The sequence below is a fragment of the Oxyura jamaicensis genome, chromosome 5 (assembly GCF_011077185.1).
Source record: "Oxyura jamaicensis isolate SHBP4307 breed ruddy duck chromosome 5, BPBGC_Ojam_1.0, whole genome shotgun sequence".
In the NCBI taxonomy this organism is placed as follows: domain Eukaryota; kingdom Metazoa; phylum Chordata; class Aves; order Anseriformes; family Anatidae; genus Oxyura; species Oxyura jamaicensis.
This window is the reverse complement of record NC_048897.1, coordinates 25,783,471-25,809,721: the sequence shown is the minus strand read 5'-3', so window position 1 is coordinate 25,809,721 and position 26,251 is coordinate 25,783,471. Positions and strand designations below refer to the sequence as shown.

Here is a 26,251-nt window from a genome sequence, read left to right as displayed (position 1 = left end):
ATTTTAGAGTTCATCCTCAACCTTCTAATGCCATTTTATAACATGACAACAAACCTCAGCAGAGGTATCACTGGGCTGCAGTTCACCATATAAGCTCCCTAGGTACAACATTCCAACAATTGCAGCATTTCCAATGAAGAGAATAAGTCTCTTTGCTGGCCTGCCAAGAAGAACCATTTCTAACATTGCACTGAAGTGATAACCAGTCCCCACGCTGTTTTAGCAGTGTAGACGATAATAAGGATGCCATAATTGAAGTAGTGTCTTCTAAACATATGCAACAAGTCCACACACATACATGTTCTGCTGATATCAGTTATGGACTCACTTATAAAAGACACGAGAAATAGTACTCAAGTTCTAGCTAAAGCAGACTGGCTAACTCATAATAGACTTGCTTAAACAACATAAGGAAAATTGATAGCATTATCCAAGAGGTATGCCTTTCAAGGACAAAACAGGAAAAAAAAAAAAAAATGCAGCCAAAAGCTTAGCCATTATAACCTGGCTTGAAACAAAATAAAATACAGGAAGACATGGAATAAGATTTGTGCGTCATTCATTCATTTTAAGACATTTTGGGTGTTTCCCAAAAGAGTCTGTCTTCAAAAAAATAATATGGGGAATTTGCACGATGAGCTTGTAGTTCTTAACCTCACTGACGTTATTGCTACTCTAATAGGTATTACCACAGCTTAAAGCTGGAAAGATCCCATCTACATGCACACAGAAAAACTAATCTCCATTAGACTTCACATTAAGGTCACTCATCTACAGTAAATTCATAGTAAGTGTCAATAAGCTTATCTTTGCATGAATGGGAAAACACACTGAACAAATCTCAGTGAAAAGCACCAGTACAAAACAGCTGTGCCCCATTGGGAAGGCGAGAAAATAGAAAATAAGAGTAACCTTAAAGTAACCACAAGAAAATAAGAGTACTGTCTATGTAAGGTTTTCAATTACAGTAACGGTACCGTAACTGTATTGTCAGTTTAACATACTGAAAACACATTGAACCAAACTACAGAAAGATTACAGAGAGGGTTTTTAATCACTACTTTTGTCTGCCTTTATTTTCCCCAAGTCCCAGTACTCAGACTTAACATTGCTGTAGAACAACTGACTGTCTAAAATATGGAGAAAAAAAGATGACTTAGACTTACATAAAATAGGTCTTAATGTAAAATTATGTTACAGAAAGAGGCAGAAAAGTCTGCCTAGGACAGATCAACAAGCTTCTTGTTAGCCTCTCCCTCTAACTCGTTCCTTTTTTGTTCACCTCACCCCACTTATTCATTCCCCCCAAATTAACCTTACATGCTTTAACTTCCTGCTTAAACTCTGATGCTCCTGCTATCCTCCTTCAACCTCAAGGACCACCCACCTTCCTCCTGGGCCTGCATTTCCAATGGTAGGAGACAGCTTTCTCCCTCAACTACCTCTGAGGAATCCCCTCTTCCCTTTTCTCATCCAGCTATTGGGAAACTGACAGGAGGGAGAAGCAAAGGGAAGTCTGATTCACTTTCAGCCACGTGGGGGAGTGAGGTGGGCAGGAAGGATTCGTTTCTGCATTGCTTCTAAACCTGTCTTTTCTTCTCTATGAGGTTTAACACTTTCTCTGCAGTATACACTCATCTAAACACTACTCTGTTCACTAAAAAAACGTTAGAAATAATTATTTCATTCTTGTGAAAAGAAGCCGTTTCCTCTAGTCCTTCTTTGCTATCACTACTCTTACTAAGCAGCCATTGAGTGTTGCTTTGCACTTCCAGTATCATTTGAACACCATTTTTTTCCTACCTCCACTGACTCCACCCCTGCTCTGTTGGAAACTCAGCAGGAGGCTGAAAAGGGATTGTTCAGGCAGTGTCTATTAAATGCTGCAGCTCTGAATAACATCGTGGTAGGCTGTAAGTTTGTCGAGGTTTGGGCCTTGCTATTCCATGGCATTTACATGGTATGATTGTTCCACGACGGCAGAGAGCAGACTAACCTGTGATACCCAGGGCCTTTGCTTGTTTTTGCAATGCAAATAAACACTGCATCTAGTTTGGTTAATGTATGCACTGCCTTTGCTGACTATACCATACATCCCATGCCAACAGTAGGTGGCATGTTTGGATAAGAAATGTAGGTGCATTGTCTCAGTGGTGGCGGAGGGGTGGGGACAGGGGAAGGAGCACAGGAAGTGGGAAAGAAATAATGCATTAAGATGCTCTCTCGCTAATTTTCCATCATAAACTCAATCTTGCACAAAAAAAAAAGTTAAATTCTAGACGGGCAGCTCCTCTATCTCTCATTAATGCTAGTCCATCTGGAGGGAAAGGGTAACATTTCCCCTTGCAGCAGCCAGGTGAAGGTGCTCAGATTCCTCAGCACCTGCCCATGGGGTGGAGTGGGAATATATCTATTTTGCAACTGGGGGTTGCCACAGCTGATATTTTCTAGACCTTTGTTGAGGTGTGATGGAGAGAGCCTACACAATGTACAGAAAGAAATAATAAGAGGAGCTAGGAGTGGACACTAGGCTGTAATTACTTATGTGTTCTCACTTGAGTAATGAGTTAGACACTACTTCCTCACATCACTCATATGCAGGGTCTGAGATTACAGACATTTAATGTTTCTGATTTTCTATTCCAGGAGAGGACCCAAATTATTTCATTAATGAGAAGAACAAAGGCCATCCTCCTGGACAGGAGAGGCAAAAGTATCTCCAGAAAATTGATCTCATTCTTACTGAAATACACCCTGGGTTTATGCAACCTCATGATGAACAGCACAGTTTAGAGCAGGCCTTACCTGGACAGGCTATTTGCAAGCTCCCAGCCCTGGCTTTATCCAGGTCCTGCAGCAGCCTTTGCTCCCCACAGCATTTTACCAGTGCAGCTTAAGCCTAATCTGTCTCATGTCTGAAGCCTTCATAAAGGACACGAGGCTCATCACAGCCATTTAAGCCTGTGGCAAGGAACAAAGCTCAAAAAAGGGACAGTACAGAAATGAACAACTGGGCAATAAATGTATATTTTCTTTCTGGGAATCTGGCTTGGCTTGGTTGTATGTGTAGGCGTTGATTTCAATGGGGCAGGGTCAAGTAGAGTTAATTCCGAGATAATCAAGCATTCACATCTAAGCATATGTAGCAGTTATAAATAGAGAGATAAAATACATGTAGAAATATGGACATAGTAGAGCAAGTCCAGAGGAGGGCCATTAAGATGATCAAAGGGCTGGAGCACCTCTCCTATGAAGACAGGCTGAGGGAGCTGGGGTTGTTCAGCCTGGAGAAGAGAAGGCCATGGGGAGACCTTACAGCAGCCTGCCAGTGCCTAAAGGGGGCTGCAGGAAAGCTGGGGAGGGACTCTTTGTCAGGGGGCGTAGTGATAGGACAAGCAGTAATGCCTTTAAACTAAAAGGTAGGTAGGTTTAGATTAGATATTAGGTTGACAGTCTTCACTCAGAGGGTGGTTTGACCCTGTCCCAGGCTGCCCACAGAGGCTGTGGAGGCCCCGTGCCTGGAAATGCCCAAGGCCAGGCTGGATGGGGCTTGAAGTAACCTGGGCTGGTGGGAGGTGTCCCTGCCCATGGCAGGGGGTTGGAATTAGATGATCTTTAAGGTCCCATCCAACCCAAACTATTCTATGATTCTCTATGTGTATTCTCAAAAAAAGGACAGTACAGAAGTGAGAGACAGGGAAGTCCATGTGTATATATAAGCATAGATAAATATAGATAGACACTGTTTTCAGCAACACCAAAGAATCAGTTGTCAGAACTTTTTAAACACCGAGCAGTATGCAGGAGTCACATCACTGGGTAAACTAATGCCTTTCTGTTAGAAATGAAGAGACAAACACAGGCCGCTCCAGGCCAAAGGACCATGCTATCTGCAGGCAAGTCAGGTGCTTGCATACTTCCTGTTAGAGACAAACAGTCTAAGTGGGAGAAATTATTCCCAGCTGCTGTCAAACATCACTGTAACAAAAGCAGCCCAAAGTGCCTGCACTTACGCTGTGGTTGATGACAAGGATAGAAGGAAAGACATGTTGAGGATTCACTTTACTGTGTCTCTTCTCCCTGAAATGCTAAATCATCCCCATGCCCTTGCCCTGGCACCATGCAGATGTCTGCAAATAAGAGATACAAGGACAGCATTTGTGTTATATAAGATCCTTTGATCCTCCTGGGCATTTGCATTTTCCCGATTCTCATCTCTGGATTTGCAAACCTTCTGTGTTTACCTCCAAAGAAGAAAATGTATGAGTGATTAACTTAGTTCTAAAAAGCCAAACCAGTCTCACGATAGTGAAACACAAGGGTCACAGGACAACAGGGTTCTTTGGATACCAGACTATCTACTTGCCAGTAGAACCACCCCTCCCCCACCCCCATTGTCACTGGATGACCAAATATTCCCGTCCCCACCTTCCAGATCAACATAAACTGCCACTAAAATGGAGGATTGGGGATGTTCATCCTTCTTATAAGGATTTTTCAATGATATGGTTTTCAATCTGACCTCCCCCAAACTGTATAGTGGTCATGAGATTTTTCACATCCATTTTCCTGTTCTGATATTGTTTCATTAAATGTGGAAATCAGATTCTAATTGTTCAATTTTTCTTTGTAAATCATCTTTATCATTCTCAGACAGCATCTAACAGCAACATAGAAGTTTGATCAGACCTTCCTTTTTATTTGCCTAATTTATTTTTCTGGCATTAATGTCAGCCCACAGATTGTCCCCAAACATTAGCAGGGTCAGAGCAATTTGATCAGGTCCAGTCCTGACTACAGGACGGTCCCTTCCAACATCCCTTTAGACATCTCCTCCAAGGCATTCCATTTATCATTAGTCATGTTGTGCCTGGTATCCTTCCCACTATGCCAAAAATGACACAGCACAACAGGGTTCTTTGGATACTAGACAACAAAGTGGCAATGAACTGAGTGCCAAAGGGCAGCGATTTTGTTGTAGCAGCGAGCCTTAACACACAAACATCTATATCTAAGCAAAACATAAATGATTTAAGCATGAGCATCCTAAGCAACATGCAAACAATCCAAACATGAGTGTACTAAATGAAATGCAAAAAACTTTAAGTATAAGCATACCAAAGCATAATAAAGCTGGGAAAAAAGCACATGTCAAATTGATAAGAACTGGCTCCTTTAATGATTAATCTCACCCATTGATGAGCTATAGTTAGGGAAGTTGTCAACCTCTCCCATTCTCCATCACATTGGATGAGATTCTGCCTCGTAGTTACTGGACCGGGCACCAAATTAATTGCTGCTATAGCTACACAAAGTTGCTTACCAGAGATGCTGTGTTCTTCAGTGCACACACATACAAAATATATATATATACACATATATGTAGTATTACTGCAATGAAGGCTCATTGTAGGATTCAAGAGTCAGCTGTGGCAGGAACAACAGTTGTAAAGTTATCTTCCCGTATTAATCTGCCTGTATGCCCAATGGTCCTTTTAACAAGGCCGATGCAGCCTTAAAGCAAATAGGGAAATAATCTGGGTTCTGCATCAGGACCCTGAAAATTGTATTCTGTTCCTGGATCTTCCTTTTACCCCATCTTAGGTAAAACATTAAGCCTTTGTGTGCCTGTACATGGCACACCTGCTGAGCTATCACATTTGGTCCATTGGTGATTGGTTATGGGTTTCTATCCTAGACTGGCTTTGCACTTTAGACCCTTGTAACATGATTTTGTTAGTATATACATATCACTGTCCTTTCCTACTCATGCTTTATCTCCCCCCCAGCCTTAAGTTACTTCGAAAAAAAAAGAAAAAAAAAAAGAAAAAAAAAAAAGCTTTTCCGTCTTCAAGCATGGGTTTCAGACGCTGTGATGCTAGAGATTTTTGAAATCCAAATACACGTTGTCATTTTAAATTTCTCTGCAGCTCCAAGTATTGCTGACACACAGATATATACAGCTTTACAAATATGTCATTTGTTGTTAGAACTATTACCTTGTGATAGGATATGTCTGTGAAATGGGATAAGTTATGTCAGTGTTAGCAGAACAATTCTGCCATAACTGCAGGCTTTGATCTCTGATGGAGGTTCTTTGCATATCTGGGGGGACTGACTGCTCTCTCTAGCCTGTTGATGTACATGACATGTCTTTGAGTATCCTTTCTCATGGATACCTGGAGTCTTTCCTTATCCTTTTTGATTTTTGTCTTCTACCTAGTCTTTGTTTCACAGTCAATTCTCCCTCACTCCACAGTTACAAACTAACAGAACTGCTTATTCTTATAAATCCTCAATCTACTTTCTGTGAAATCACAGATACACTGAGACCTGTGGAAAAACAGACAATGCTGATAATTAAGCTTCGTCAAAGCTTAGCAGACACACTGAGTTTCACTTACATTTATGTAAACATCACAGATAGAAACTTGTTTTATAGACAGAAAAAGGACCTATCAGGCTATAGGTCAAATATTACATAGAATTTAAGTTGATAGTAGCTAAATTATTTCATGTGAATGAGAGAAAATGCTGGTAATGCTGAGGATTTCAGTCTTCCTAGACACCTGAGTTCCTGAGGTTTGGAAGATAGTACAAGTATAAAGCGTTTCTGGATTTCTGTTCGTTCATGTAGGAGAGAACTATGAATTGTCTGAGCTCTTACATTGCATGCTACAGAGTATCCCCCCATGCAGAGAAAATACCATATAATAATCCTGTCTAGTTTTAAATATTAAGAAATATAATTAGACAGATTCCTAAAAACAAAAGCGGTTGCTATGATGTGAGAGAACATGCTACTCCAATTATAAACCAAAAACCAACCAAACAAATCACTAATCCGTTTTCAAAAGAAGTAATTCAAAGCATTTGAAACTACTTTAAATGATGCAGAACATAGAAAAGAAGAGAGAATTCCTTTTAAAATGACCGCCACTTACCTTCTTCAGCCAGAGGTAACCCTTTAGCAAAATTGGAAGAGAAGATGCTCTTTTGCCAGCAGCCCTCTCCATAGTTTTATGAACAAGGTGGAACGTCAGCCTATGCCTCTTCAAGTTTCCTTCCCTAACCTTAGCTGCAGTTACATCTCACTGAGGTTACAGCAAGGAAATCCAATCCTCTCTGTTTTAAGACTGTGGAACGTTTGTCCCTACACCTGTTGGTCATTTGACAGTGCCTGAGCTCTGAAAAGCAATTCTGGGGTCTGATTGCAGATGGTCTGAGCGATTCTAAGCATTTCCAGTGAACACTATTTCTCACAATGCCCATGTCAGGACAGTGGGCTCCCAAGAGCACATTACTCTACCTTTTTCAACCCAACACCAGCTCCTGAGTCTCTAGGTCTGACCCTCTAAGTAAGTTTATTAACAAGAAGTGGGCTTCTGTTCAGTTTTGCTTTCATTTTAACTACACCTGCTGAAAAAAATACGTAAAAAACAAACAACAACAACAAAAAAAACAGATCTCACCCAGTCTAGCAAAACCACAGAGGTTATTGCTATGAAGTGTGACTTTTTTTTTTACGAAGTAATGATGCTGACAATGTTGTGGTAGACTCTATAGTGTGATAGCCATTGTGATCTTAAAGACAATCAATTTTCCAAACAACCTCTTCACCTCCTTGCTCTATATATTTTAAAATAAAAACAAGGAGAGAGCAACATTATCTTTACCAAACAGTACCTAAAACAATTGTGATACTGGTTAGTCGTCTCTACTGTAGATGATGAAACATCATTGTTCATAAAAAGGGCTGCTAATTGAATCTTTTAAAAGTATTTATTATAAAACAAAATCCACAAAATCTATAGTACAAATGCAGAATCTGTTATCCTTACATATATTTATACAAAATATCAGTTACTTCAAACAAAACTTCAGTTTTGTTAACAGAAAGAAACATTGCAGTTTCATGACCAGAAAATTGTTAATGTGTAATCATCTTGAGTGAGGAAAGCCTCAAAAAAAATTTTTCTTAAGACTTTACCACTAGGTTCATTTGTATGCTGGAAGGCCATATTTAGAAAAACAATTGGTAAAGACTTTCTGTAACACAATAAATGGCTTTAATGAACAATACTGCAGTGACAATCTGAAAACAATGTCAATTTAATCCCCAAATACGTAAGTATCACTTGGTGACATTTCTTTTTAATGTTATGTATTTAACAGGTGTCAAGATTGCTGTTGAAACAGAAATGAATATATAAAAGTCCACTTGAAATAATGCATTTGAGACAAAATTCCGACATATTACAAACTTAAGATAAATATGCTCAAAAAAAAAAAATCAAAAGTTGTCAGCTTTCACTTCCACTTGGGGCTGTATGTATTTTAACGGAGGAGAAGCCTGCCAGTAACATGATGCTGTATTAGAACCAGGGGAGTACAATCAACGTATGATTGTGGGGACATTTGTGATTTAAGGCTTTACTTCTTTCCCCAGTCAATGCTTGAGCTGTTTAAAATGAACAAGGCACTTAAGTATTGGGTTTGGCTGTCCTTTGTAGTAACAAATTCTACAAAATGATACACACATAAAGCTGGAATTATTAGGCTTTTTGCAGAATACACATTTTAATATAAATATAAAAAAAGATTGTGTGGGTTTATCATAAAAATTCTTGGTAGTCTTTATATATTCATGTACATTTACAATAGCAGCAATTACAATACAATTAGGTAAGTAAGAAAGCAGTCTGGGTTGGAGTTTTTCTTTATGATGCCCTCCAAATTTCACATCCAACAGCAAAGCAGTCCTGTTTTCAACAGCTTTTGTTTTTATCTCTTTAGGCTGATTAATTCCATTTACAACTATTGCAGCTGTAGTTGCAATTAAAACACTTATTTACACGCTGCAGGATCTCTATACAAACCAAACTGGAACATCACTCCCTTTGTCAAATGGAGCTACCCTGGGAATGCTGTCACAAGAGCAGCATTACTCTTTTCTTAGAGAAATGGGCATCAGTGGGAGTACTCGCTTTTCAAAGACGTGAATGCTGGTGAATTGGGCTGTCACTTACTGTAGCTGTCAAAGTCGCTTTTCTCCTCTGATAACTCCTTCAAGGCATGTTCTCTGCATGTATTTTGTGAATATAAAATGTCCCGTTTAGGAATGGGGATTGTGGTCTTTTAGCCACCAGGATTCTGGAGAGAACCAAGTCCCTGACTCCTGAGGTGGGCTGCAAGGAGAGCTGTGGGTTGTGCTGGTAGGGTGACTTGCTGCCTCGGGCAGCCGAGAGCATGGTCAGCACGTGGCACACGAGGGATTTTGTTGTAGAATGCAGAAGCCGCTTGTATCAGACTGGTTTCCATCATTCCTATCAGTAGGCTCATTTAAAATCAATTTCTCCTTTCCCCCACTCCCAACCCCTTGCCCAGCGGTTACATTTTATGTGAAGAGACCACAGCATAGTTGGCCAACTGCAAAACGTGGTAAAGAAAAGATCCCCTTTACAAAAACAAAACAACAACAAAAACAACTTTTGTAAATTGTTCTCTGGAGGGAGAGCTAGCAGACATGACAGCACTGAAAATACCTATGTATATGACCATTTTTTTTTAAGATTTGGTAAATACCTTGAGCTGTTTAGCTAAACTCCTAATAAATGAAGAAAGGGCATTTTACATTTAATGATGAACAGAAAGCATTGCAATGCGTCATGGAGGAGTAACAGAACCAGCAGGCACTTTGAGCGTTTAGGACACAGCTTTCCCTGAGTCTTTTACAGAGAAGTCAAACTTCTGGTAAGGACTGCACTCAACATTCATAATGCACTCATAACTGAACATGGAAACAACTGAATATGTGATCTGTAAACGACTGTCATCTTTGACTGTGGCTTGTCTAAGGCTCAGTCCAAACATCGAAGTTTATAAAATGTCCCTCAGCACTGTAGCAGCAAACATGTTATTTCTAATTCAGGGCTCCATGCCAGGCACTCTTGTGTGTTATTAATTATTGGGAACATGCCTGCCTTCTGTTTTCATTTCCTGACATTAATGGATATCACTTGTAGTACAATTATAAGCACAGCTACTCATTTGGAGTGACTCAACACATAACCCAACTAAATGACTGACATCAGAAAAGATCTGCTTCTGATAATGCTTGAAGCAAACAAGATACACACAACTTTTGTGAAGTCTGACTGACCACACTCATAAAGTACTACAACATCTCCACAGGCTCTGATGAAGGGCAGCACCGGAGTTCTCTCTAGTAAAAGGATCTACCCTGCAGGCAATGGAGAAATGTTCGTGTGATTGACATCGACCCAGCATGGCCAGCCCCTATTGAGTGCTGCAGCCTCCAAATCCTTGTTCATTGCTGTGCCCAGACACTTAAAGAGTTTCAAACACACCAGAACCCAACTACGATGAGTTGGCCCCCATAAAAATGGGAGAATATGATGAGTCCTATATGTAGCATATGACCTTCTAAACATCAGACTAAATATAGGTCCAGGGTAAATGGGCTTGGACCTGGAGATCTCCAGAAAGCCTATCCCAGGTGTGTGGAACGTGTTGAAGAGAGAGAGTCCATTTTGTTGTTACTTTGAGAAGAATCAGAACTTTTAGGGAAGTGCTTGCACTCTTTGCAAACCAGAGTGATCAAACTTTATTACCAAAAAGTCAAATCCATTATTGAAATAGAAGAATTTTTTCAATTTCACCTTTCCTCTTTAGATCATGATGATAATGGCGTAACTTCATTTTGGGGACATTTTGTACTCTGACATTACCCTGAAGAAAACACAGTTTGTGGTACATACAGACTTCATCTTAGCTTGAGCGCTCTCTAGCTATCTGTCCAAGCAGGCAAATTGAAACACTAAAACAACTAGGCAGTGCTAACAACATTTCCTAAAAATAATCCAGCAGCGAACATGTCAATGACACCCATTGTAAATCTCAGGGTGCAGTGTCTGTTGATCAGTCCAGCTGAAGTCCATCCATACTTTATACAAATCCTTTGCTTGAAATTAAAGAATACTTCAGTACTGAAGACCATGATTTAATTTTAAGTCTGCCTATTTACCTTACTTTGTATACACTTACAGTGTATACATCACACTGCTGCTACATCTGCTCTGCATACAGGATAAAGAGAAGATGTCCCTAGTAGCAGCTTTTATGACTGCCCTGGAAGGCAAATCAGCTGCTAGGACATCTGTCCTTTCCATGTGACACAGAATCAACCAGATCATTTGCCTATCACTAGCTGCCATCCAGACACTGTTCTATATTACATCCTCATCTGCTTTAAGTGGTGATATGTAGTCATAAGGGGCTTGGAAAACATTTGAATAAACTGATACAAGTACTCACAAGTTCACACAGATAGTCTAGTTGCATGCAACCCCCTGCAGGTTCTCAGGGCAGAACTCCTGGGATATTTCAACCTGCTTTCTCAGACTACATTTTTACAGTAGTAGAATTATGCTTAAACCTCAGTTAGACAGCTCTTCCCCACTTATTTCCTGTTTAGCCCTGAAATGCTACAATTCATCATATGCATTCAATAATTCCATGCAACTCTTTCCCTTGTGCTGATCTAGAAGAAACTAGCATCTGTTTTCAAAGTTTTAGCCTGAAAGTTCACAGGATGGAAACCACGCTTTACTAAAAACTCGTTGGGAGATACTTCTGGGGAGAAGTAGCTCCTCTCATTCCATAATGGCATATTTTCTGACACCAGGAGAGCCTTAATCCTTTTATAGTAGATAGCCTACAGCAATCAAAAATAATATTTTAGTATTTAAATGTTTTGATGCTAACTTTGCATACAAGTTCTTTTTAGAAAGACTTTTAATCAATAGTATGGAACAGAGTGGGACTTAGACTGATCACAAAACCTCAAGTCCCTAGATGAAATAATTTCTCAGCAAATATCAGCAGCAAGAGGATCTGAATGTCCAACTGAAATAAAAGACTTCATTCATTCATGCTTAATTCATTCCATTCAGAAAGTGATTGCTTCCTACTGAATACCTAAGGTCCAAAAGAATTTGACCCTTAAGACAGTTTAACTCTCAGCAAGACTGCTAATTTTCTTGGACTCAACTCCAAACTTTGTACTAGGATACCAGATGAAGTGGTTAGGACTGCTACAGTTGTGGCTCTTTAAAATGACCAGTGGTTTAATTAAAATTAAAAAAGTAATTTTTCATCCAGTGTCATCACAGGAACACAGGAAAATTAACATGATGTGGTTCTAAGCTAGAACTGTAACATGAAACAATGCATTCATTACAGGTGGCAAATGGTTATGCACAAAACTACAGATGATGTGAAATGAGACCAACTGCTGTAATGCAGGACAAGTATTCCTTTATAAGATTGATGTGATACATAAAATATCTGTGGATCTAAAGTCATAATTTAGTTCACTGAAACATGATCACATGAAAGTGCTCTTTTGTTTTACCAAATCGCTGACACTTTTTCAGAGATCTGCCAAGTCATCCTAAGAGTAACGAGCTATGACCTTGTCTCTCCTGACATGCTATAGTTACTAATGTTGACAGGGGATGGGAGAAGATAATCCATTCTTAAACTCCAAGCTCCAATGCTGTATTCTCCAATTCTGTATTTTTCTCCACAAAGAAAACGGTGGGCATCATCTTTGTGCCAAAAGTGAATCTCAGAAGTGAAAGTTTAGCCATGAAGGTAATAAAAGCTACTTAAAAAGTTTCAGTAATACACCAGTGCTAGCACAAATACTATCCTCGAGCAACGTAGGTTGGAAGACAGATCTGGACTAACAAATCTGGAAACACAAACTGGATCAGAACACTGTGGTCCCAGCCCCTAAGACCCCAAACCAAATATGAATTAAGTTCAAAAAAGAAAAAAATTTCATTGTTGCCACCAATATTAAGGCTGTCAAAGACCCAACACATCTGTTATTCAGGAGCTGCAGGAACAGGTGCAGGTCTGCATATTCAGATCTTCCCTCAGGTGTCCAGGTAGGCACTCACATTATCATCATCAGAGCTGGGTTTGTGAGTGACAATACCCAATCATCTTTCCTGTTACAGCAAGAGAAGAATCAAAGCAAAACAAAACAAAACAAAAAAAACACTTCTATATTGTGAAAGGCACGGATTCTAGCCCCCCATTCACAAAGGGTTTTATTGGTAGGAGCTGGAAGCATGAGAACTTCACTGATTGTGGTGTCCTGAGGATACAGCAGTTTGTTGGAGAGTTTTGTTGTTTTATTATTATTATTTTAAGAGAATTAGAAGTATGTCTTCTCTAATTCCTGTGCTTTTTATGTTTCTAAACCTGAACTAATTTGGTGGAAAATTCTGATGACATGACTAAATTGTTCAAATGGCAGGCGTTTTGTTTTTGAGCTAGGCAGGTAACATTTTCTACAAACAGAGGTTAATAAGCAACAGCTTTCTCATTTAAATGAACACAGGTCACTAAATCATCCCACTTTGTGAAACGAACATCAAAGACAAAGCAATTCTCTGATCAGTTCAGCACAGGTAAACACCTCAGAGACGCAGCATGGTGAATTACTGGACTTTTGTGTAAAAACTGAAGTACCACTGGTTCTTGAGAAGCAGCTGACTATCACAGCTCCTTCTCAGACAAGTCACCAAAGCCTCACAATGAAGTGGCTGCTAGAAAAGGATGAAGGAGCTTGGTTTCATCACCATTAAAAGGGCAAATCTGAGCAAAGCTGCAGCTCGTCAGGCATTTCTCTCTGCTTAAAAACTACATTAAGAGCCCCTTGATCTCTGTGACAGGTCAGTGTAACTGCTTCTACTACCACGCATTCAAAGTGGGGAACTGACTGGAGCTAAAATACGCTTTTTGGGGCTGGATATCTTTTTAGCTAGAATCAGTTCCAGAACTGGCAACATGCACTGCTGGCATGAGTTAAGACATAACTGTAGGCATAATTAAGCTGGAAAGTTTGGCTAAAAGAAGGGTTCTTTTAGTTCAGTGCTGAGCAAATGGAGAGTGAGGTTCAAAATCCAAGTCTCCGTATACAAGTTCTGCTGGGAAGCATTCAGCTCACTTGAAATAGGAGCATCTGACGATGGTACTCTTTGTATGTTTTGTCCCAGTGGTAGAGAAAGGATGAGATACTGACAAAAAATACTATTTAAGCATGTCTTCTCCAAGAACATTAGTCTTTCTTTAGTGTCCTCCTCCCACAAGCCATTTAACTTTCTTTTCTCACATTAGTAAAAATAATTACACACATTTTGCATATAAAAAGGTGACAAAATTCAAAAAAGCTCAACATCCCCCCCCCCAACCCTCCAGTCCTTTGGGTATTAAGTCAGTTTCGTGATTTCAAAAGGCAAATATGGCACAAAAGAATGGAAATTAAGTTAAAAAAATCAATTTTATAAATATTCTTCCTCTGTACAATTTTCACAGCCCCATCCCTCCCGCCCATTTTTATTCACATTTTTTTAAAAAAATTCCCACCCCCTATTTAACTTTAAATCATAAAATATATATTTTAAATCTGTTCATATTTAAAAATATTTACAGGAAAAGTTCCTTCTGTTGAGGTCATGAGGAGTCTGTACAAGGAGAGGGTGGAGGGGGGTAGAGGTGAAAGTAGCTTCGTTCTGTGGCAGGAGACGGAGGGCAACTTTCTTCTGCCGACATATACTGGCTGCGAGGTGTGGGTGGAGGGGGATAAGGGTCTGAGTCTGAATTTAAATCTATATAGTATTTGTTGGCCTTCCATCGGCTGGTAGTATAGTCACTGTCACACACATCTGTGCTGCATGGGGTTGTGGGTGGAGCTATCCCTCGTATAAGGTAAGGCCTGCAAAGAAAATGAAAAAGAAATTGCACAGGTATTAGTTGTAATTTAGGGAAAAGGGAAACAAAGAGATTAAAAATGAGTGCCTTTGTGTTCCCAGTCAAGAGAGCTGTTCATTCATCCTGTATGAGCCATAACTCTGACTTTCATAGAAACCAAACAAGATATACTTGAACTGTGCTGAATTTGAATGGCACAGTCACCCTCAGCCAGCAGAGCATTATGACAGCCCCAGACCAGATGGATCTATAGATCTGGACAGCCAGAGAAGACCACCATGACCATGTAATCCAGTCACTAACAAATAGGTCAATCTATCAAAGAGTTTTAACAGAAAACACCAAAATTCTCTACACAGGATGCTAAGGCACTATAACGAAGCAATATATACATTGCACATGTTTTATTCTTAATCAACAACATCATGTTGAAAGGTGTTAAACCCTGTTATGTCAAAATAAGATGCGAATCCATTGTTTAAGGTCACACCTGGCATAATCTCAATTTGAATGGTCATTTATGAGCAGAGGGAAAGGTGGCATTTTTACCTTGATTAAAAAAAAAAAAAAAAAAAAAAAAAAAAAAAAAAAAAAAAGTCCGAACAAGAACATTTTGCTTAAGATCCAAAACTAAAGGACAAGTCAACAGAAAATTTATCAAGTCTTTTCATCTGAGCTGTACCTGTAAGATCTCGTGGTTGAAGGAATGTTTGAGGAATAAAACATCTCTGCATTATACAGGGAGCGATCAGTAGCTGGGGACGGAGGTGGGTTCAAGATCTAGGAAAAATAAAAAGCAATATGTAAGTTTGAGTACATTATACAACTCTACTTACTTTCTACTTATCTTACTCATGTCTTCAACAATTCACTTTAAGTTATTTTAGTTTCCTCTCCTTGCCGTTTGGGTAGATTAATGCGTTTTTTTAAAGGTCACCTAAATTCACTATGAGAGATTACTCTGGGCTTAGGTACACTTCAGGTCTTCTGTGTTCTCATGGTAAAGGGAATTTTCTCCCTTGCAATGCTCATTGTGCTGCTGAAAGGTTGACGTAAAGCTGGAAACTAGACCCAGTTTTTCTGAATCTCAGTGCAGTTCCCTGGACGTAAGGACTGACATCATCCTCAGCAAATGCTATTAGGAAATCAAGCCTGTTCCACCCCCAGATCTTAAACTTACCACCCCACAATAGTAGGGTCACAAGGCCCAGTTTGGCACAGTTCACAATGCAAAGAACCTATGAGCTAAGAAATAGTTACAGCCTGCCCTAGCCTGTGTGTGTGCATGTACATGATTGTTGATAACCCTTAATCTATAGAAACAGCTTGTTATGATTCAGGATAAATATAACCCCTTTAGGGTTCTTACCCCTCTAGCCTGTGACATGGCCAGCAGGGCAGTGGTCTAGAACTAAGGAGAATGCTTCATTCCTTCCAATGCAGAAAACCATTGCATCGCTACTGATGGCAAGGCCTCGCTACTGTTGAGCATCTTCTGAGCAGCCTTTCTAGGGCATTCTGCTGAACTACAGCCTGCCACAGTAACTGTGACAGCATCCTTCCTCAGTCTCTGTCCTTCTCTTGTAGTAATACTGTAAGATCACTGGAGTAGAGATCATCCTTTAGGTCTTCACTGTGTGATGTCTATCAAAATGACTCCTGGCCATTGAGCTGAGCTCATCAGCACCTACAATAATGGTGATAATGTGACTAATAATGTCAAGCTCTGCATCCAGACTTCATGTGAAGGCAGACAAGCTTGAATACCACACATTGCCAGCTGGGGGGGACGATAACTAATTGCCCCAAGAATCTCTTCCAGAATTCTGCTTCTGAATCCTCTTGATCTATCCTGATCTGCATCAACACCACTCCACATTCAGATAAAATACAGCAAAAAATGTCAGCCAGCATGCCCATGGCCAGGTGCTCAGATATACGAACTGACAATTGCCAATTCTTCCCTCGTCTGTATCGGACTATCCATAAGTGCTACTAAAGTGTATTAAACAAATATAGGGCAGTGAGGGGGAAGCCAAGACATCTAGATGTTCAGACCACTTGTTTTTGTTGTTAAGATAAAGCTAGGTAATTAGTTACCAGGTAGAACTGACCAAAACATTTGGATCAGCAGTACACAACAAAGCCTTCACAACAGCCTCTGTATAAGAATCTGGCACCCCACCTTTCCTAAACAAAAGGCTGATATTGTCCCTGAAAGTCCTGGCTCACAAAGCCCTGAACTGAAAGGATGGAAGAACTCCCAGTAGCAATCAGGTTAGTTTAGGCCAGCAGCTTAATGGAACAGTCTGGGCCAAATGTAGATACTATATAATGGCAGAGCCAGGATCAGTTTTTGGTCTTTCAAGATTTAAGATTTTTTCTTTTAAATAAATCCACCTATGTTTTTTCTATTCATCCTTTTTAGTGTGGCAATGACACAACAACCATGTACTAGAGTGAAATTGTTCAGCAAGTTCACAGATGCTGGTGAAGCATGAGATAAACTAAATTAGGAGGCCTGCTGAATTCCAGTATCTGCTAGCCATGGCTAGCTTGGCTTCACTGAGAAGGTAATGTAGAAAATAAGTAACCAGTTTTACCTTCTCAATAACCTGACAGTTGTCTCTCCTCCATCTTTATCCTTCTTAAAGGGGAGAGGACATACTTGTCACTAGGCATAACACTATAAATCAAAATGCCCATACTTAATCTAACAGTTTACATGTAAACACAAAGGCACATACACCCACACAATATGTGGGCTCCCAATTAAACACTAATGAAAAACCACCTCAGTAGCTAGAAGATTAATTTTACAAGCTTGTGCAAACAGAAAGGTGAATGAATTTACTGCTCAAAAGCACTAAGGAAAAAACTGTCATATGACAAAATACTGGCAATCTGTAAACTTTGATCTCTCCTATGTATTCTTAGAGCTTCTTTTCTGTTCATATTATACATCTTTGAACTCAGGAAATTGATTTGGAGACTAAATTTCTGTCACTTCCAACAGTTAAAAGCCAGAAATGGGTAAGTTATAGCTGGAAAAAAACACAAATATAACCACCTCTTCTGGTACCAGCATTTTCTCCAGTGTGAACACTTGATTCTTTGAATCAATGATCAATGCTTTAGGTAAAGAGCAAGCTGAGCTTATTTCTTATGCATTTTCATTCTACTCCTTGTTTATCTTTTCATTCCACGTGTGCCTGCTGTATTATACAGCAGAAAATGTCATTGGGCCACTGACATCAAAGGTCACAAAGAGCAAAAGAGGTGCAAAGGTATCTCCCAAGGGAGTCAAGACAGAAGAACAGAAGTGCCTAGGAACAACCCAACTGAGTGTCACTCTAATAACAAAACATTTTAGACATCACATAGCATTGTGTAACCTTGGTGAAATACAACAAAGCCCTTTTGTGAAGTTCAGCAGGTGTTGGACTCGGCCTGTATTTTTCATAAACAGTACCACCCAAGAACAACTGTTATTAACTTCCTATGTAGTAGCAAAAATTTTCATCTTCGTTTTCTTGAAGTAGATCTAATTCACGTCTATATTTTCAAGACATACCTGAGGGTAGAAAGTGGCTTTAGTGCTGGATGAGCTACTAGAAGAAGCTCCAGTCACGTGATTTCTGTCATACAAGGGGGCACCACTGCTTCCTCCCATGAAGCTCATGGAGCTAATCATAGACTTTCCACAAGAGATGCCTGTAGCAAAACAGAGACAAAAGCAAGGTTAGGTGAACCACCATTTCATCTACCGATGCAAAACAGAAAAGTCCACAGCTTGGCAAATCCATGCAACTCAGTTGTCAACTTTTGGGATGATCTTTTATATAAAAACTTCAGGATCACAAGGAACAACATATTTTCAATTTTATATTATGTAAAGAAAACATCTCATCCCCAGACCACCTATTGTGTCTCTGCAGCAGCGAACTCCTCACAAACAACTCTCACAGCCTGCTGAGGACAGAATCTCTAGATCCAAACTTTCCACAAAATCATTAATTAAGAAATTTTCCAATTAATCAAACTCATGCATTTGCAAAAAACAATCAAAACAAAAAACAAAACATTATACATTGCCCAAGAGAAACAAGGTAGAGACCTACAAAGTTTTCATTTTATTCATTTCCATCCAAAGAAATTCAACTGCAAATTCACGAACAAGAGCAAAAAATAATTATTCTGACTGAAGAAAAAAAAAATCACTGCTTAAACTGAAAATCAACAGAAGAAAAAGGAAGGAAGTCTGGGTGACGGGAAAAGGGGAAGAAAACATCCTCCGATCTGTTTAATTTCATGATGCACTTAAATCAGGCAATAGATTTTCAGCTTCTTACTGTCAGAATATCCAGTGCTAATGAAAGAGTTTTGTTTGGAAGTTTTCAGAAATTTTTGAGACATGGTACATATATATTAGAAGCAGAGTGACTGTTTGTGAACATCATTTATGGCCACTTAGCTTTATTAATAGCATGGCATTTCAAAAATTATGTCTTCTCTTTAGAATTAACATCAATGGTAAGATTTTTCAGCTGTTGTAATTTGTCACAACAATACCGAGACAAAAATCTATGGCAGCAGGATTAGGAAATAAACCCAACAAATACGAACAGGGATCACAACAACAGCTTAGATCAGCACCCACAGTGCTACAGATTAAAAACCACTACTACTTTCTTTAATTAAAGAAGCTTTTATATGAAGTCTGATTCAGAACACCACTGCAAAGATTTCACCTGCAATGATTTCATCCTCAAATTTTATTTCCTTCCACAAAACCTCTTGATAACCATAAAAGCATAGTTTAAGCAGGAACAGCTGACCACAGTCATTAAAAATCAAGAAAGAATATCTGGTTGTCTTCAAAATCATGGCTAGAAGAAACCAACAGTTAGCACATCTCAAAATCTTGTTTATATGAAGAAATGCCACATCTTTTCACTGGTCTGTAAGTTTATCATTTATCTGATTTTCAGCTGACAGGAAAAACAGACTCAAAGCACTCTGAAATATGGATTTCTTGCATTCTGACCCTGTCTGGTAGGTTTACAGGTGACCATTTACTTTACAGCTTCCTGAATAAGAAGTAAGTATTATTTCTTCTCAGGCTTTATAGTTAGGAATTTATTATTTCCTCTATGAAAAGTATATTTTATATTTGTAAAATCATTTAAAATACATCACTTAAGTGTTTACTCTGGTCTGTTATCTTTTAGCTGAATATCCCAGTCTTTTTAGGTCCTTCAATCTCAACTTAGTATCTGCATACAAGTCTCTGGATCAGTGTTTTGATTACTTTGCAAGGTAGAGAAGTTTTGCTGTTTTACAGATGGAGGACTGAGACGCAGAGAGAATATAAATACTTTGTCCAAAACAAACAGGAAATTTATCTCAGAGATGGACTGAACCAGAGGAGATGTTTTCATTACATTTCAGGCACTGAGCAGCCCAACTGCAAAACCACACCCAGACTGCTTATGTTCTTCCACATTTGTTGTTGTAACTTCGGGGGAGTGGGGGGGGGGATGTTTAGCCCCTGCTTTTATGTATTACATTAGCCTAAGCTTCTTCACTTCTTTTCTCTGATTCTTTCCACTGCAAAAGAACTTATCCACCCTGAGCACACAGGGAAAGCTGTGTGAAGACCTTTGAATGTACAGGACAGAAACAAGGACATCGGAGTACAAGGCACAAAGAACAGAACAGAGCTCTCACTGAAACCCTGAATGGCACAAAGCATTCTTAGTTTCCAATACTGTGCATGGTTCACTACTCTTCATAGTGTTTTGCAGGCCTCAAGTAAGAAGTATTATGCAAAACACAGACTCCATTACATACACCAGAAAGTCAAAGGGATGTTTTCACAGGCAAAATATTTTTACAGTTTGTCTTTTTAGATAAATGTGTAGATGCAGTCTAGGGAAAAAATTGTACTTGAAAATCTAGTGATTTTCTAGGTCCCTAGTGAACTGCATCTAGTACTTTTTGCAAATCTGATCCAAATCACAGATTTACACCAAAACCACAGAGCAGATCAACACCACCATTTCTGCTCTTTGAAATCCCTGCCTCTAGGACTCTTAACCTGCAAAGCCTGTAAATATATATATATATATATCCAGACCATGTAATGATACTCATTAGGGTTCTTACCATCCTTACCAGTAAAAGTGCCATGCTGAGAACTTCCTGGAGCAATAAAATTAAGAGGGACATGAGGGGTTCCACTGACATACTCATGTGGAAAGGGGCTATTGGGCCCGGCATAGCGCTGACACACCACTCGCTGGCAAACAAAGTACATTCCTCCCATGACAAATAGGGACAGTATTATCCCGATGACAGGACCGATGGCACTGCTGTGGGGTTGTGGTTCATCTGAGGCTGGCTTTGTTTTTTCTGGAAAGAGAAGGAAAAAACAAGGAAGTTATTAAACATGGCAGTACGTATGATGCTGTCCCAGAGCACGTGCAGCACATCAGTCAGCTCCCAGTCATTCACACAGTGTCTTTGAAAGTCTCTGCACCAAACTCAGACATAACTTTATGTATTCTGACTTAACACACAAGACACCATGCCTTTCCTTACCCTCCATGTACTTAAAGAAGTCATAGCAAGCTACTCTCCTTTCTGTCTAGCAATTCATCTTGTAACAGGATTCCTTATCATCTTGATATAATAACAGCCCATACAGTTTTCTTTACTCTGCACCCTCGAAATCTGTTAAGGATAGAGGATGCTCATAAACAGTTCCTTATCCAAGAGGAATCTGGTCTCCCAAAAGCCATTTGGACTAGCAATACCATTAAAAAAATAAAAGTCTTCACTGGTGGGGAAGCTATGGTGGATCTCTTCCTACCTCAAATATCCCTTAAACAGAACACTTCCTTCTTAAAATGTCATTAAGTAGCTTGTTTTCTAAAAGGAACCTTACAAATTGGAGGAAAAGTGCAACTCAAAATATCTTTAATACTTTCTAGTTTTATTTCTTTTCCTCATATACAGCCTAGTGTTAAATAATAAAAAGTGCTGCAGTATTTGAGATGAGTTTTGTACCTTATCTCCCATGGTCAACACATTCCAAATTATTCCCAAATTCTTGCCTTTCAGTTGAAAGAAATGCAAAAGAACTGAAATTTGAGAAGGAAGATACAGGAAATGCAAAGATCTATCAATAAACTTCTAACAGCTCAACAAGAATTCATTTCTGTTATACTTATTAGTGCATAACAGCTTTTATGTCAGCTAAGGATGTAACCTTTAAATAGGCAGATTAGTTCATATACGATACCAGAAAAAAGCAAAGACAAAATTAAAACATATTCCTAAATTAGCTAATTTAAAGCACAAAATTCTCAATTCTAATTTTTTTTGTTTTTTGTTTTTGTTTGTTTGGTTTTTTTTAAATGCAAGATCCTTATCCTGAAAGTAGCAATCATTTTTATTACCTACTTGACTTCTTTCCTTCACTCAAGCAAGAAACCACAGAATGTGCTCTGTCACAAAGAGTCTCCAGAAGAGACAGTCTTACGTCTACAAAAAGACTCATTTTAATCAGTTAAGACCTAATTGTAGGACTGGACCCAAAGTGCAAACACGAAACAGCTGCATTAACTTGGCAGCACAAAAGTTTGCCAAGTGCATGTGTGAACACACAAAACAAAACAAAAAAAAGTGGCTTTACAATATCCAAGGAACTGGGTGAGGGCTGTCAGGTAAATGAAAGATATTGGAGAATGAAAAGAAATGTGGTCAGTCTGAAATTTCCAACAGGAGTTGGAAACAAGAATTCCAAAACAGATATATATTTTTTGTCACCATTCTTTCCACCTTTTTTCTGCTCACCACCTGGGCTCTTTTCAGTACTCTTGCTCACGGACTACACTTTTTCTTGCTTTACCCAACCAGAAGATGGAAGGAAGACACCAGGGTACCCCAACCAGAACTGGTGATCCCTCCTCTGACCTAACAGTGTCACAGCTTCTGAAAATTGCCTTCCATACTTCAAAATCTGTCAAAACTCCACAATATTAAAAACCTCATAATTAGCCAGGGTCCTGCGGGCAACACTATTACGCAATGTGCAGCATTCGTATACACAAATCCAACAAAAGGTTCAGAATGAGTTACAGACAGATCAGCACGTCTGTTTACTTTTGTTCTAAAGTGCCATGTTCCAAGTATTTTCCTAAACCACTCAAGAAGCTACCATCATATGCTCCCTTAATCTGCCCCACTGCATGAAAATTCATGTACTAGTCACCCAGATAACACAAAAAAAAAGAGAATATGCAAGCAGAGCAGAAATAGGTACATTTTACTGTTAACTCCAGACTGCAAAATAAGACCCAGCTAAGGGCTAATACAGCAACTGCTGTCAGCATGCCTGTAAATTGCATATACCTCCTACTGCCCAAGTAACTTTGTCTAGAAAAATCAAGGTTTCTCCTTATATTCTTTTCCTACCTGCACTTTAAGAGACCAGCTTGTGGTCTTTGCGGATGCTTGCATGTTAATTGCTCCACATAATTAGCCTCCAGCTTGAGACTGTAATTGCAGTGGATAGGGCTGCATATTTTTAAAAGCTACCCCAAGCTTAGCAGCAGCTGTGCATGTTCCAAAGAACTCAGTGGAATAGCACATAGTGGAATCAGGTCATTCTGGGTGTAGATCTGAAGGCATATCCAAACAAGGCAGCACCATCCCATACTGGTTTTTAGAACTAGCCTGAAGTAACATTGGGATTTCTGTTTATCTTCACTACTGCGGTTATTGCATTACCTTGAATAACGGAACTGCAGACATGCTGGGCCATGCTGCAACCTCACACTCTTTTGCCACACAGATCAATGGAAGAGTGTGGGTATGTTTAGCAGCCAAATACAACGGAGAGAGTATAGGGCCAAGACTCACTGGGTTTCCCTGAAAGAATATTCCTACGCAGAGCCTGAGGTTCTGCATATGGTTGCAAGGTATTACGCCTCAAAACAGAGCTCTTGAATCCGAAGCAAAGACATCTCACCACAAATGAGCTCATCAGATCCATCGATGCAATCTGGAAAGGAGTCACACTGTTGCTTCAGGAGGATGCACTGGCCACTGGCACATCGGAACTGATTGGGCAGGCAAAGTGCTACACAAAAAGAAAGAAAAGATTAAGCACTACTGGCATGGCAGCACCTTAAGAAAACCAAAACGAGAGACATGTCAAGCCACAAATACAAACAGGTAGGCACCAGAACACCTATTTTGCTGCAGTAGGTAAAATGCAAGTCTGCATTTCTCTGATTCTTCTTTCTTACACATCCTACTTAGTGGGACAAAAATAAAATTCTGATCCCAGTAACACCACATCCTTTGTCAGTTTGGTCCTGTTGGGGCAAAACTGGGAATAAATCAGCTAGGATCTTTTACAATAATTAACAAAGTGTAACAGATCACGTGACATTTACAAAATGTAGTAACTCAATATATTATCACACCTTATATACTCTATGCTATCTTATGCCACCCTATCAACTCTTACTCAGGTAAGTAACTGTTCAATTTCTTATCTATATACAGAAGCCTCCATTTCAGTAAAAAGGACTTGTTAATTAACTTTGGAATCTCTGTGATGTCAAAGCATATTAAATGATCAGTAAAGAAAGTTCTTATGAGAGCTAGTAACCTGCACCCCTGGAAGGTTAACTGTATAGAAAAACAGAATCATTTTATAGCTTAGCTAGGCTTACAGGTAATGCTTTTTTTCCCCATTTGAAACTAAAAAACATAAATGTACATCAGGAATATTTAGAATCCCAAGTAGGTGCTTATGTTAGAGCCAAGAGGTAAGGAAAATTAATCTTACTATCACAATCCACTTCATCAGATTTATCTTGGCAGTCAATTTCTCCATTACACCGCAAATGTGCATCAATACATTGTCCTTTCTCACACTGGAACTGGGATGCAGAGCATATGGGGCAACTATCTTCATCACTCTGGTCATCGCACTCTGGAAATCCATCACATCGCCACGCCATTGGGATACAGTCAATTTCTCCGGTTGCACAGGTAAATTGGTCTGGAGAACAAGTTGGAGGTTCTGGAGAAAGAGAAAACAAAGCACATGTGTGCATTCACTTTTAGTTCTTTTGACAGAGTAAAATGAGATGGACTTTTTCCACAGATGGAGAAAATCATGCTTATGCATTCACTGAAGTTCTTCTTTAAAAACACAAGCTATTTTTAAAGTGCTGCTATCCTCCTTCATTAAGGAGAAATGTTCAAGAATGAGACGAAGTATAATCGAGAGCTTGAAAAGCAAAAATGCAAGTAAAAATCCAAATGTGCATGATTTTTCAAAATCTTATGATTTGTAAATTTCTGAGTTATGATTATTTGGTGTAGCAATACTGAGGACTGCAAATACAACCAGTGACCTAGCAGCTGCAGGTAAGATAAAGATCCCAGATATACACGTCAAGGTAGCTCTTGAATTAATTTTGATAGGAACGTCCTGTTCAGATAATTCAACAGCCAGATTACTAGTTCTGTCTGAATCAAGAGCCACATATGATTCTATGATTTGCTGCAATATGGCTTCATTTGGCAGGCACAAGTTTGCATTTAAAAGCATGACAGGAGTGTTCATGAGTGTACATGGACAAATATTCTCCAGTCAAATAGCTACAAATCTGTTTGGAAATACTTGCTATGGGCTGCTACTACTGCACACCAGATAGATCAAAAAGCTGTTGTAGGCATACAGAAGGATTAGAATAAAAACAAACAAACAAAAACCAGAGACTGAAAGGAAGGCCCCTTAATTTTTACATTTATAGACGATAAAGTAGTGGGATATAATCTCCCATAGGCCATGTTTTTGTTTTTAAACAAAAGTACAGCAACAAATATAAGTAGACTGTTTTATTTTCCCTCCTGCAGATGTAACTGCCACTACTCTGAAACCACATAGCATGTTGTGGTCATGGGAAAGAAAACAGTTTATAATAGAAAGGACTGTCCCACGGGAGATCAGAGCTCAGCCAGAAGAATGAAATCCACAGCAAAATGCGTACATAAAAAAACAAGACAACCAAGAGACAGATGATTGAACACAGGATACCACCCAAAAAATAAATATTTTTCCCCATTTTAAATCCCCTCTACAAGAATAAGGTAACAATTTTCAAAAATCCTGGGACTGGGAGATCGAAGTCTAAAAGGAAAGTCTACCATGGAAAGACAAAAGCTACCTTAATTAAAAAGGACGACAACTGAGTTTTTGGCCTCTCATTAACTAGACAGAAAGTGTTTCATGTTATCAGACCAAATTCATTTGAAAGACTGGAGTGGTGTGGGAATCACATGCACAGTTTCTGCTACTAGGTTATCATGGGTTGATTCAACATCATGTTATAAGCAGTTGTTTATAGCACAAAGC

The 26,251-nt window shown here is 39.2% G+C and overlaps 1 protein-coding gene across 2 annotated transcripts in view; it reads right to left on the bottom strand.

The window, feature by feature from the left end:
* Nucleotides 1–10,608: 10,608 nt before the first annotated feature.
* The window catches only part of LRP5 (LDL receptor related protein 5), a 147,994-nt gene continuing 132,351 nt past the window's right edge, over nucleotides 10,609–26,251 (bottom strand). The window contains exons 18-23 of one of the 2 annotated variants that reach the window (XM_035327505.1): nucleotides 24,674–24,910; nucleotides 23,846–23,956; nucleotides 20,977–21,222; nucleotides 18,383–18,522; nucleotides 15,491–15,588; nucleotides 10,609–14,812 (exon numbers count right to left, since the gene is read on the bottom strand). In XM_035327505.1, coding sequence (XP_035183396.1) covers nucleotides 14,551–14,812; nucleotides 15,491–15,588; nucleotides 18,383–18,522; nucleotides 20,977–21,222; nucleotides 23,846–23,956; nucleotides 24,674–24,910 — 1,094 coding nt within the window. In that variant the 3' untranslated portion in view covers nucleotides 10,609–14,550. The remainder of the gene's footprint in view (nucleotides 14,813–15,490; nucleotides 15,589–18,382; nucleotides 18,523–20,976; nucleotides 21,223–23,845; nucleotides 23,957–24,673; nucleotides 24,911–26,251) is intronic. The other variant, XM_035327507.1, reaches the window with a different exon arrangement.